Raw genomic sequence first — 13,032 nt, forward strand, 5'->3', positions numbered from 1 at the left:
TAATATAAATGAAAGCAATATTGTAAAACAAAATTATGATCACATCAGTTTATAGTGCCAGTATGTCCTCTTTTTAATCAAAATTTTGAATCGTAAACTAATTTCAGTAGTTTTGATATCTCAGACTGACTCATGAATACAACAAAATTATTCGTCCCCATTAACCAAAACTGACCATATTTGACACCATCAACCAAAACTGACCATATGTGATAGCATCAACCAAAACTAACCATATTTACACTTTGTTGTGTAAATCTTAACATATATATATAGCCGAATACTTAATCACTTATAGTAATACATATTACGATGGATTGTATAATTCAAATGACAGCAATATCAATGAATATTGGAACACATTGGCTACAAAAAAAATTCCACATCAATTTAGAATATCACCAAGTCCTCTTTTTATTCAAAATATTGAATTGTAAACAAATTTCAGTAGTTTCGATATATCAGACTGAGTCGTTTTAACAAAATTATTTGACCGCATCAACCAAAACTGAACTTATTTACACTTTTACTTTATCATGTAAATATATATGGCCTCATTGTAAACCAACATTATTTCTATGTGAGGACGGATCGTATGATAAAAATGACACCAACTTTGAAACACAATACACCTTATCGCTAATCCTGGCTGACCCGGCCTCTTGAACTTTTGAAGTATACAACAGTCACTTTTCAATTGTGGCGTCAGATATTTTGTTTTATGACGTAAAAATTTTACGGGAACCTGTGTGATATCCAGTAATGGCAGACAAATAGCGACAAGGTGTATTTATACCATATCTAAGAATTTAGCGAGCCTTTATTTCCTCTCTGTACCCATAATAATACACCTTATCGTTAATCCCATGCTGACCCGGCCGCTTGAACTTTTGACGCATACAACAATCACTTTTCCATTATGGCATCAGATATTTTGTTTTGTGACGTCAAAAATTTACGGGAACCTGTGTGATATCCAGTAATGCGGACAAATATCGATAAGGTGCATGAACCGTCACTAAAGTGACTTTTTAACATGTTTAAGTCAGTAGTTTGTGATGGTTTTTTTTTTAAACAAAACTATTTAACGACATCATCCAACACTCACATGACTGATTCATATACTTTATTTTAAAAATAAAAAGTACATGTATGGGAAGTTCTCTTCTTGGAATAGTATACTGTAAATATAATTTGAAGAAGGCAAAGAAAAATGCATGACTTTGTTTGTAGCCGAACGTCCAGGGGCAAATGTTTCATTCATGTTCAGATCGAGTATATTTTTCTGAGTTCCAGACTCCCAGATATCATTTACAAACGTTATGGATAAGTCTGGCTAAATTGACGAGATGGTGCAAATGTATATAGTTTTTTTTATTAAGTTATACAACACCTTTTCATTAATATCCCATAATTCATCCACTGTACAATTTTCGTTTGAACATTTGTCAAAACAGAATCTTAAATGAATGTAAATTCAAGGCAAACAAGGTAAATTACGATTAAAATTCCATGAATTAAATGCAGAGATATATTTATGACATGTATGAAGAGACTGTTAAAAACGGGGAACGAAGAAACGTAAACAATGATGTTTCCTATGCAATCTTATAAAAATATTTCTCCGATGAGTTGGATAACCTCCTATTCACTTCGATATTAGTACATGTAACGTATGATCAGAAAGAAATATTGAAAATCTGCTATTATATAGCAAAGTAATTGGAAGTGATTTTTTTCTTCTAAATTCTAAAGTGCCCTTACTGCAGTGACGTCAGTTTAGAACTGTTCTACAGCCCTGACTGATTTAGTCAGTTCTGCTGACAGTTCTACGGTTAGAACTGATTTGGACAGTTCTACCTAGAACTGATTTAGACAGTTCTACCCTAGAACTGATTTAGTCAGTTCTACTTAGAACAGTTCTAGGGATCCAGGTCCTAAATAGAAAATAAAGAGATGTGGAGTAAATGTACACGGGACAAAATCGCACACAATATATAGAAAAAATACAATTAATTATTAATAAAAAAGGGCTTTTATTCCTGTTCTTTATCTTGAAAGTAGCGGGAGGGTCTTCAACGAGGAACCGGACCATTGATACTCATTATACAAAAGTAACATGGGTTAGTGCATAGGACTACAAAAACAGAAGTTCCTGGTTCGATCCCCGTTCCGGGGAGAACGTTGCCCATCCACTATTAATATGGGGACGGAGTCCCCAATAACAGTAGAAAATTCAATAAAAAAAAAAAAAAAAATACGGGAAAATTTCCCAAATTTTTCATTGTACTAATGAACTCAAAATCGTTCAAATTTTTTTTGTCGTGTTTTGAAATCCCGGACCTGCGCAGAAATGTACAATGTACTTCCTTTTTCCGGTCTCGTTTGTATGAAACTTTGAGTAAAATATATATTTATCAGTCTAGTATAAAATAGGAAGGAACGCGCAATACCAATTTCATTTTTAAAAATTCCTTGATATGAAAAAACGTTACCTGATGATAGCGTTTCTTTGTTTACATTGCATATGACGTCATAATTTAATAATAACGTCACAACTAAATCCCTAACAACAGAACCAAAATCGGAAACGTTACGGTATTTCCGTTTCTTTTTTTTTAAACAAATATTTAAGTTACAAAAAAATAATTCATACAGACTTCGTCCCCATTTACAGGTAATGCCTGCCTCATATTAAATATGTTTAAACTAACAATAGCCACACACTTGATTATGTAGATTACATTGCTTTTTCTTCATCCTACATATGTCTTTTGATATTGCTTCTACATGTAAATACTAAAAGTCTTACACTGTATCTATATATTTTGCTCCGAGACCAGAACATAATAAAATAAATAAGACAAAACTTGCGCTTTAGATTAAGAAAAGGTCCAAAAAATTTTTTCCAGTTCTTCCGGGGTCCTTGTGAGCCCTTCACTCGCCAAAATATAGTTTGCTTTATTTGTAATAGAGGCTAGTTACGCTTCTATATTATCATCTTATATCAACCTCTCCAAACTTAAAAGTTAAGATCACGCATCCTTAGTGTTTAGATTGATAAAGACTTTTGCATCAGTCGACATTTTCTTCGATTAAAATAATATTGATCTTACAACCGCTGTTCATGTATACTTTAACGATCGTTTGCATTAGCAACATTTATTATCAATGACTGTACATCAAGAAAAGAAAAAAATTTGCATTATAAATCGAGAAATAATTAAAATTATATACAAAACTTTATGTTCAACCTTTTGGTATGTAACAAAAATCGACAACATTGTTATAATTTCATTGTCTAAAGCACCTTTAAATGAATGACAAATGACAACATTGTCATTTTTTGAATGACAATCAAAAACAGTGTGGGAAAGAGAAATTAAACACACTTTCGTTTTTCGTTTTTCGTTTTTTGTTTTTGTGAAATCAAAAATGAAAAATGAAAACACTTTCATTTTTCGATTTTAGTTTTTGAGAAATCAAAAATGAAAAATAAAAATACTTTTGTTTTTCGTTTTTCGTTTTGTGAAATCAAAAACGAAAAACGAAAACACTTTTGTTTTTCATTTTGGTTTTTAAGAAATCAAAAACGATAAATGAAAACACTTTCGTTTTTCGTTTTGGTTTTCAAGAAATCAAAGACGAAAAATGAAAACGCTTTCGTTTTTTTGTTTTTGTTTTTGATATTTCAAAACGAAAAACGAATGGACGCAGATATACACGGACCCACTATGGGATGTCATTTAAAAAGTTTAAATTTTCACCTTACAATTTTGATATTCTGCACAGATATACTTAATAAAATTGAGAATGGAAATGGGGAATGTGTCAAGGAGACAACAACCCGACTATAGAAAAAACAACAGCAGAAGGTTACTAACAGGTCTTTAATGTAGCGAGACATTCCCGCACCCGGAGGCGTCCTTCAGCTGGCCCCTAAACAAATATATACTAGTTCAGTGATAATGAACGCCATACATTTACAATGTATTTGAATAAGAAAAAAACTTAATGGAGAAATGTAAGGAACATATTATATTGTTACTTATTACTTTACGTCTGAGTCATTTGTTCTCTGTTCAGTCTGACATCTAAATCCTTCTCTCAATTATAAAATGGTTAAGTACAGCTATGGATCTGTAATATCATGCTGATAAAGTCACAGATGATATAATATTACTCAACAAACAAATGTTTAAAAAAAAAGAGTTTGTCAACAGTGGAGATTATAATTATACACAATATGTCCAGTTTCTGATATTACAACTCCGGGACAAGAACAATAAGACTATAAATTGAAATCTTGTTTATTTTAACATTTGTACAACTAATATAAGCACAATTGTTTTAATACATTTGTCCGGTGACTTTCTATACTATAAAAGATTGTACTTCCTAAGTAAAGTGGCTGATCAGCTGATTTTCTCTCAAACATGATTTTGATCCGATTTCTTTGTAAAACTGTGGTAGATATACTAGATAAGTATATACAATTTGTCAGCATAACAATATAATTTTAACACTGTTGTTCAGACTTATATTTATATACATGCATGTATATACATGGTTTTTGTAGTTTACTCATTGTCATTCATCTCACATCTTATATTCTTATATAACAGGAAAAGACTAAAAAGAAATATATTTATAAGTCATGTTCTGTTCATAAACTGTGAATCAAGACTCTCCTGAATTACAAAAATGGAGTTTTGAAAGTTTGGTGGACTTTAATTGTCTATACCTGTGGCTTCTGTTATGCATGGCTTCTAGAAAAAACTATATCACAAGACATTACATTTCCTACTCCACTCTAAAAATGTTTAAAATGGAAAGCATGAAAAGAAAAACATTATGATTTGAAAAACTGTAGTGGTAGCCTTTAAGCGACCTGACGAGAACCCTTGGCAAGGACGAAACAGTTTATGGCTCGCCGGACACGAATGTCACAGAAAGCAAGATACATGAAAGATATTAACGCATCGTTGCTATTTTAAGCTATTTCTGTAACTGATGATGTTGTTTATAGAGCATGCAAACTTAGATACAATTAGTGTATTATTATCAATCATTTAAATTAACTTAATCTGAAAGATAATTAATTTACAGGTCACACTATAATAAGATCTTTGATATATGAAATCGCTACACCAAGTATTTTGTTAGTAATACATTAAAGCGTAACTAAAGATTATTACTTTATAATTATAAACAAACTGCGCTGCAATTTTTTAATAATTTAATTTTGGATGTAACGTGTCTTTTGGTTGGCTGATCCGTTTTGTTTGTCAGCTCATAAACATATTTTTTTCATGTGACCGTGACATCATCATTTTTTTATATTATTTACTTCATTCTAAAAATGTTTAAAATGGAACGCATGAAAAGAAAAAACATGATTTAAAAAACTGTAGTGGTAGCCTTTAAGCCACCTGATGAGTACCCTTGACAAGGACGAAACAGTTTAGACACGAATGTCACAGAAAGCAAGATACATGAAAGATAATAACGCATCGTCGGTAACTTAAGCTATTTCTGTAACTGATGATGTTGTTAGCATGCAAACTTAGATCCAATTAGTGTATAATTATCAATCATTTGCATTAACTTAATCTGAAAGATAATTAATTTACATGTAACACTACAATACGATCTTTGATTTTTTTTATAAATCGTTACACCAAGTATTTTGTTATTAATACATTAAAGCGTAACTAAAAATTATTACTTTATAATTATAAACAAACTGCTCTGCAATTTTTCAATCATTTAATTTTGGATTTAACGTGTCTTCTGGTTGGCTGATTCTGTTTTGTTTATCAGCTCATCAACATAATTTTGTCATGTGACCGTGACGTCATCAATTTTTAGGCAGTTAAGCTGACCTTATGCGAGCACCCTGGATTTGTGTTCTACTCAATAAATGCTGAAACACGTGCCATTGTTATTATCTAGCTGGATATTATGTCATTTATAACTTATTGGACATTTTTTTCATACTTTTCATTCTGGATTACAAAAAATATGACCAAAAAAACCTTAAATGATCGTCGATTTTCCCAAAAGTTTTGAAGTTGCACATAGGAAGTAGAGCACATTAGGATTCCTTATGTATTTTATTTTCCCCTGATCTCTTGGATAATATGTCAAAGAACAAATGTATGAAATATTTAATCGCCGAAAATCTCTAAAGACAAGTAGTTTAGATTTCCGAAATTGCAAAAGTCGTAGGAATATTGTTTGTCATCAATACGTAGTCATTTTCGTCAGCAGTCTATTAAAATAAGTTCGACTGATCACGCTGTTTGCGGCAATTTTGAATTAGAATACGAAATTTCGTATCTTTTCAATTTGGACGTAGGGGTTCAAATTAGCGGTGGTCCGAGGTCTGCGACTTTCCATTTTTGCAGTCGGACTTTCTACTTGGTTACTTGCTACGCCCGACATGCCCGACGGACCTTGAAAGAAAATAAAAAAATAACTTTCCAAACAATTTTACCAAAGTTTTCTAATAAACGATCTCAAACTTATTTTCATCATAACTATCCATGACAGCGATGTTCAATTAGTTCAACCGCTAGATTTATACAGAAAATCGCCGACAAATAATGTGTAAATCCGAGTAAAATCGTATCTCACTCCATCTGTCAAAAACAACATTAAAAATAAAATGGCGGCCGGGGAAGACAATTACAATATCGGATCCGATTCCGGAAGCGGATAATGGTAATCCCGGGTTTGGCTATCATTTAAAAAAAAACCAGACAGGTGGCAAAATACATCTATGCATGGTCTATGGTAAATAAATATAAACACTAAAATAGAAAACCAAAAGATATATGTAAAAGAAAGAAAAAGCAGAAAACATTTTGTACACAAATTTTAATGTCAAAATCCAATACAATGTGACAGCTGGGAACAGTTTATCTAACAATATATATGTTCCTGGTAACAGTATAAATTTTCTTTATCAGTGATAAATGTTGGTAATGCATGTTAGATGCTTTTAAAGTTAAACATATTACTGCAATTTCAAGGGGTATTTTTTTCTTCTCAATTTTGATGGGTCAGTTAAAAAAGATGGAAGTTTCTTATATAAAATAAAGATGTACATGTATGATTGCCAATGAGACAACTGTCCACAAGATACCAAAATGACACAGACATTAACAACTATAGGTCATCGTACTGCCTTCAACAATGAGCAAAGCCGATACCATTACCACATAGTCAGCTATAAAAGGGCCCGATAAGACAATGTGAAACAATTAATCCGGGAAATTGGTTACCTTACTTTAATTTAAACAATGTCAGCTTTCTAGTTTTATCTACCCCCAAAAAAACGAGAAAACTAATAGCCTTATTTATATAAAAAAATAACTATGAAACAAATATGTAACACATAAACAAACGACAACCACTGAATTACAGGCTCCTGACTTGGGACAGGCACAAATAGTGCAACTATATATATTATACCTGAATGTAAGCAAATCTTATTATATATAGGTGGAGTCCATTGGGCCACTCCGCCTCCTCCTGTTTGATAACTTTGAAACGAATGAGATCCCCAACCCTCGACCATATACATTCATGTATGAGACTAAATAAATAATCAAATGAAATATAGGGGAAGTCCCCAGGGTCGCCCCACCCCCTCATGTTTTAGAACTTGGAAACAGTCGAGATCCCCACCCCTAAACCATATTTATTCATGTATGGGACAATATATAATTAATCAAATGAAATATAGGGGAGTCCCTGGGGATCACCCCATCCCTCCTGTTTGATAACTTGGTAACGGTCGATATCCCTATCCCTAAGCCATATATCTTTATGTAGTGGACAATATAACAAATCAAATGAAATATGTAGAGGGAGTCCCTGGGGATCACCCCACCCCTCCTATTTGAGAACTTGGAAACGGTCGAGATCCCCACCCCTAAACCATATATATTTATGTATGGGACAATATAATAAATCAAATGAAATATGTAGAGGGAGTCCCTGGGGATCACCCCACCCGTCCTTTTTGAGAACTTGGAAACGGTCGAGATTCCCACCCCTAAACCATATATATTTATGTATGGGACAATATAACAAATCATATGAAATATAGGTGGAGTTCGTGGGGCCACTCTCCCCCTCCCGGTTAGAGAATTTGGAAACAGTTGAGATCACCAATTTTAAACCATATATATTCATGTATGGGACAATATAACAAATCAAAGGAATAATGTGGGGGTCCCTAGGGTCACTGTTCATCCTCCTGTTTGAGAACTTGGAAACATTCGAGATCCTCTACCCTAAACCATATTTATTCATGTATGGGACAATATAACTATTCAAATGAAATATAGGGGGTTCCCTGGAGGTCATCCCACCCCTACTGTTTGAGAACTTGGTAACGGTCAAGATCCCCACCCCTAAACCATATATATTCATGTATGGGACAATATAACAAATCATATGAAATATAGATGGAGTTCTTGGGGCCACTCTACCCCTTCCTGTTTGAGAATTTATAATGGTCGAGATCCACTATCTTAAACCATATATATTTATGTATTGGATAATATTAAAAATCAAATAAATTATAAGGGGGTCCCTATGGTCACTGTACACCCTCCTGTTTGAGAACTTGGAAATCGAGATCCTCACCCCTTAACCATATATACTCATGTATGGGACTATATAACAAATCAAATGAAATATAGGGGAAGTCCCTGTGGTCACCATACCCCTCCTGTCTAAGAACTTGGAAACAGTTGGGATCCCCACCTCTAAATAAAATGAAATATAGGGAGAGTCCCTGCAGTCACCCCACCCCTCCTGATTGAGAAATTAGAAACAGTTGAGACCCCCACCTTTAAATTAAACCATATATATTCATGTATGAGAACTGATCAAATGAAATAAAGGGAGAGTCCTTAGGGTCACCCTACCCATTCCTGTTTGATAACTTAGTGTACTGTTGAACACGTACAAACTCAGATTTCTTTCTAGGGAAGCAAGTCTATTCATACTTTTACAAGCTCATACTAAAGTCAATTTGAACTTCTAACAGTCAACCAATACTAACGTTAACGAACTGCAATCATTGCAAACTTGTACCACTGCAGACTCATGACCATGAAAAAATATACTTGATATATGTGTTGCTTTTAAAAACTTTGACAAAATATGAATTATTTGCCTCAATGATTAATTCATTAAATGAACATAAATGTACAATATATGATTGTTTAATGTTTGTTCTTTTTAAAAAATCTTCAAAAAACAAATTGAAGCAACAATATTGTCTTATTATATAAACTTCTGCCAAGTTTGCCTCTGCTTTTTTTTTACTTAACTGCCTACAGCGACTTTGGTGCTTTGATTTATATTATTTACTCGGGTTTAAAATGGAAAAATAATTAAATTATAAGAAATATGACTGAAATATTGTTCCTGCCTATTCGAAACAATACAAAACATGTGGTGCACACTTTAAAATAACCCGCGACGCGGGTTATTCAGTGTACACCACATTTTTGATGTAACTTTTTCTTCTTCATAGACATACAAAAATATTACAGTCATTCCTTAAATAACTTTATTTTATTGTTACTTTGTTTACTATGAATCGACAATAAATAAAACTTTGATATGATTTTAATTTTGACATTGCCCGAGATCGTCGATTTATTTCTGTGCATGTTGAGGCCTTTTATAGCTTGATATTGTGTATGCATGTTGCTTGTTGTTGAATATCGTTTGGTAACTTATACACATCTATGTAGATGCTAATTTGGTCTCTGTTGGGTAAATGTCCCAATGGCTATCATATCTTCATATTTAATTATTGGTCTTTACACTGTTGTAAAAAGAGTCAAAAAGAAATTGCATGTGATTTTAAACTTTTTAAAATTCATTTCTTAAAAATGGCATTATATTTTGCAGAAATGAATCAACTGAAATTGAGTTCCTACCTGTAATTGGTGAGTTGTTAATTAGCTAGTTTATTTAGAAATTTTGTAATATGTAAACAAAAAGTACAATAACTTTAGATGGAGTATATTATATAACATCATTATAACATGTGAACAATAAAAACCAACCAGAGTGAATTTGTAATTTATATGTAACTGCTCGTTCATGCTTCTAGTTTTGTTTTTATTCATTTCCAGTCAATACAGAATTTAGTAGAAAGGGATCCACAAGAGAAAAAACAGCAAATGCCCTTACATGTCTAGTAGTTTCAGGTAAAGTACCTCAATTATTTAAGAAGAAAAAAACTTATTACACTGAATATAATTATGTAAGGATAACAATAATGCAAATATAACAGCATTGAACTGATTCCTTAAGCTACTGACGATGTACTGTACTGTTATTTAAAGGATTTTTTTTGTACAAAATCTTTTTTTTTAATGAAATTAAAGTAACTAAATATGAAAGTTAATGATTAATATAAATTAATGAACGTATATTATTTAAGACGTCGACAATGCGTTTCTGTGGAGTTTTATGTATGACGTCAAGTACAGGAGTCGGTTTCACAAAAATAACTTAGTACGATTAAGGATGACTTTGTACTTAAGTGATCTTAGGTTAAATTGAATAAATCAAGAAAGTTGAAATTGATACTATCAGCTCGAAGAATCAAACTAAGCTAAAATTAATGATGGATCATTGACAATTCCGTATACCTACGATAAATCTTAGTCGTAAGTTATTTTGTGAAACCGACTTGAGGTTCCGAATTTTTACGTAATTCGCTCCACATTCAAAAATTATGTTTTTTTCATCATTTTTTTCTCATTTGGAACAGTTGTAGGAGTTGCAGTATAGGAAGAATAACCATAATCTGTTAGTCATGGTATTCCCCATCTATCATGGTATTTGTAGCAAATACCCGGGAACATGGAGTTTCCTAATGACAAATACAACGGCAGAAAATAGAAATCTCAATACATAGAGAAATGAGTGAAAAATACCATGTCTCTCATCCAATCAAAATCAATCGCATCCCACATATCGCACACCTTTTTAACATTTCGAGATTGTATCCGGAACTCCTCTGTTGTAATCCACTTTAAATTAATGCATTTTTTATTTTTTACTCTGCATCTCTTTCAAATGATAGACCAAAGATGATATATACATATATAGGTTATAACATGGCATTTCGTCTGATATGAAAAAAGACATGTTATGTTATTTTCATCATATACTTCAGCAGAACACATACACACTTAAACTATTTTAAAACTTTGTAACAAAGCATTTGTTGTATGAATATCTGTTTTGCTTAATTATATATTTTCCTGATACTTAATATGTTCATCCAACTTTGTTATGTTTTACCAAAATAAACGTATCATTGAGGTGTATTTTTTCGGAATTCACCAAATGGCGTCGTTTCATGCGATAACGTTACAGAAAAGCATGCATGCCAACCATTTCCATTTTCAATTTAAATAATAAGTAGAAGCAGTTGATATTAAACGGAAGCAGTTGATATGAACCGGAAGCAGTTGTTAACAAAAGTCATACCACAGACATGGCTTATGCAGTTCCTTAAGGGAGTTCGCTTCTCAGTTTCAAAATAATTATCTGTTCAAAACACTGGTTCATATTGATAGGGGATGAATAAAGGAATCAAAAGGGCAAACAAAATATATAGGTCAATGGGCTTGTTTTAGAGATATAAGCCATTGAAATTTTGGCGGGAAAATAATCTCTCTTGACTTTTCATAGCTTGTTTAAGTTCTCAAAAACTATTAAAAAATAATTAAAAAATTATAAAATATCATTATAGATGTCAAAGATTTATAAAAAGAAAAATTGGGGTCAATGAGCAAATTTGTTTAACGCATTCAAATAGATAAAACCAGAGGATTCCGAAAATCTGACAAAAATTCCAAAACATGACAAGCGAACTTCCTTAAATCAAATGAATAAATATATGTTCAAATAAGTTCTATCAAGGAGTACAATTATACTTTTATTTTGTATAATTATATGATTTTTAAAAAAATCTTTTTCCAAGGATTTGCTCCAATGTTATTTAAAGTCATCAAAGTGCGATGTCATATTTCAAATGACGTCAAATTTTGACATATATAATGTCCGGTTGCCGTATTTCCTTTCATGATACGAAATGTAAATAAGCGTCAGCAAGAGGGCTAAACCTGTTTACTCCGCCTGGGCCAGATTTTTTATTTTCTGATCATTTTCCGGATTGACTATTCGCTATCCGTCATGATAAACTTTTCACCCCGTAAAGTAATCATTTATCTTTTGTGATTAAGATCACCTTAATATTGATACACATACAACTTCAAACAAATACAATTTATCTAGAGTACTTCAAATAAAGTCTCGAATATATATATAATACAAACACATAATATAAGTACAATCGATGGTGGGTCTAAAAGAAGAGGAGTCTTCTGACGAACGTAATGATTTTTATTTCTTTTTGAGTTTACATGTATATTCATTTAGGTGAAAACAACAACAGTTAAACTTCTTTCTGGATTTTCCGATAACATTAGATACCTTGTAACGTATATTGATTTAGGACCCGAATATTTATTTTTCATGTGTGATATGCCAAAATTTTATATTTTCATCTAAGTGGGGACAAGAATATATGTATTTATAGAATCAGCCAGGCCCCTACCTTAGAATCAAATGATTTTTCTCTTCGTATCATGAATATATTTTTTTTTGTTAAAATATATGATATACAGAATAATACATGGCAAAATCCTTATTGCATGCTATATCACCACTTGACCAATGTTGGCCATCGGGACAGATATTGTTTTTTAGCGGCGTTACAACATGTGATACGGATTTTGCGATGCACTGTTCTATATATACTACTTCTATTTATTAACTTATTTTCACATACTACTGATGTATGTCTACATTGTCTAGAACTGCAACAAGTACGTGCCCTACATAAGTTTCCACACATGTACACACACTGTAATATCAGTCAACAGTAAGTAAAACCGTAACTTATGTACACATACATAC

At 32.2% G+C, this 13,032-nt stretch overlaps 1 protein-coding gene across 1 annotated transcript in view; it reads left to right on the forward strand.

Annotated features, from left to right (window-relative positions):
- The window catches only part of LOC139484162 (uncharacterized), a 30,510-nt gene that overhangs the window by 11,975 nt on the left and 5,503 nt on the right, over positions 1–13,032 (forward strand). Inside the window, exon 3 of the mRNA XM_071267894.1 lies at positions 10,170–10,244. Coding sequence (XP_071123995.1) covers positions 10,170–10,244 — 75 coding nt within the window. The remainder of the gene's footprint in view (positions 1–10,169; positions 10,245–13,032) is intronic.

Source organism: Mytilus edulis, chromosome 8 (genome assembly GCF_963676685.1).
Source record: "Mytilus edulis chromosome 8, xbMytEdul2.2, whole genome shotgun sequence".
NCBI lineage: Eukaryota > Metazoa > Mollusca > Bivalvia > Mytilida > Mytilidae > Mytilus > Mytilus edulis.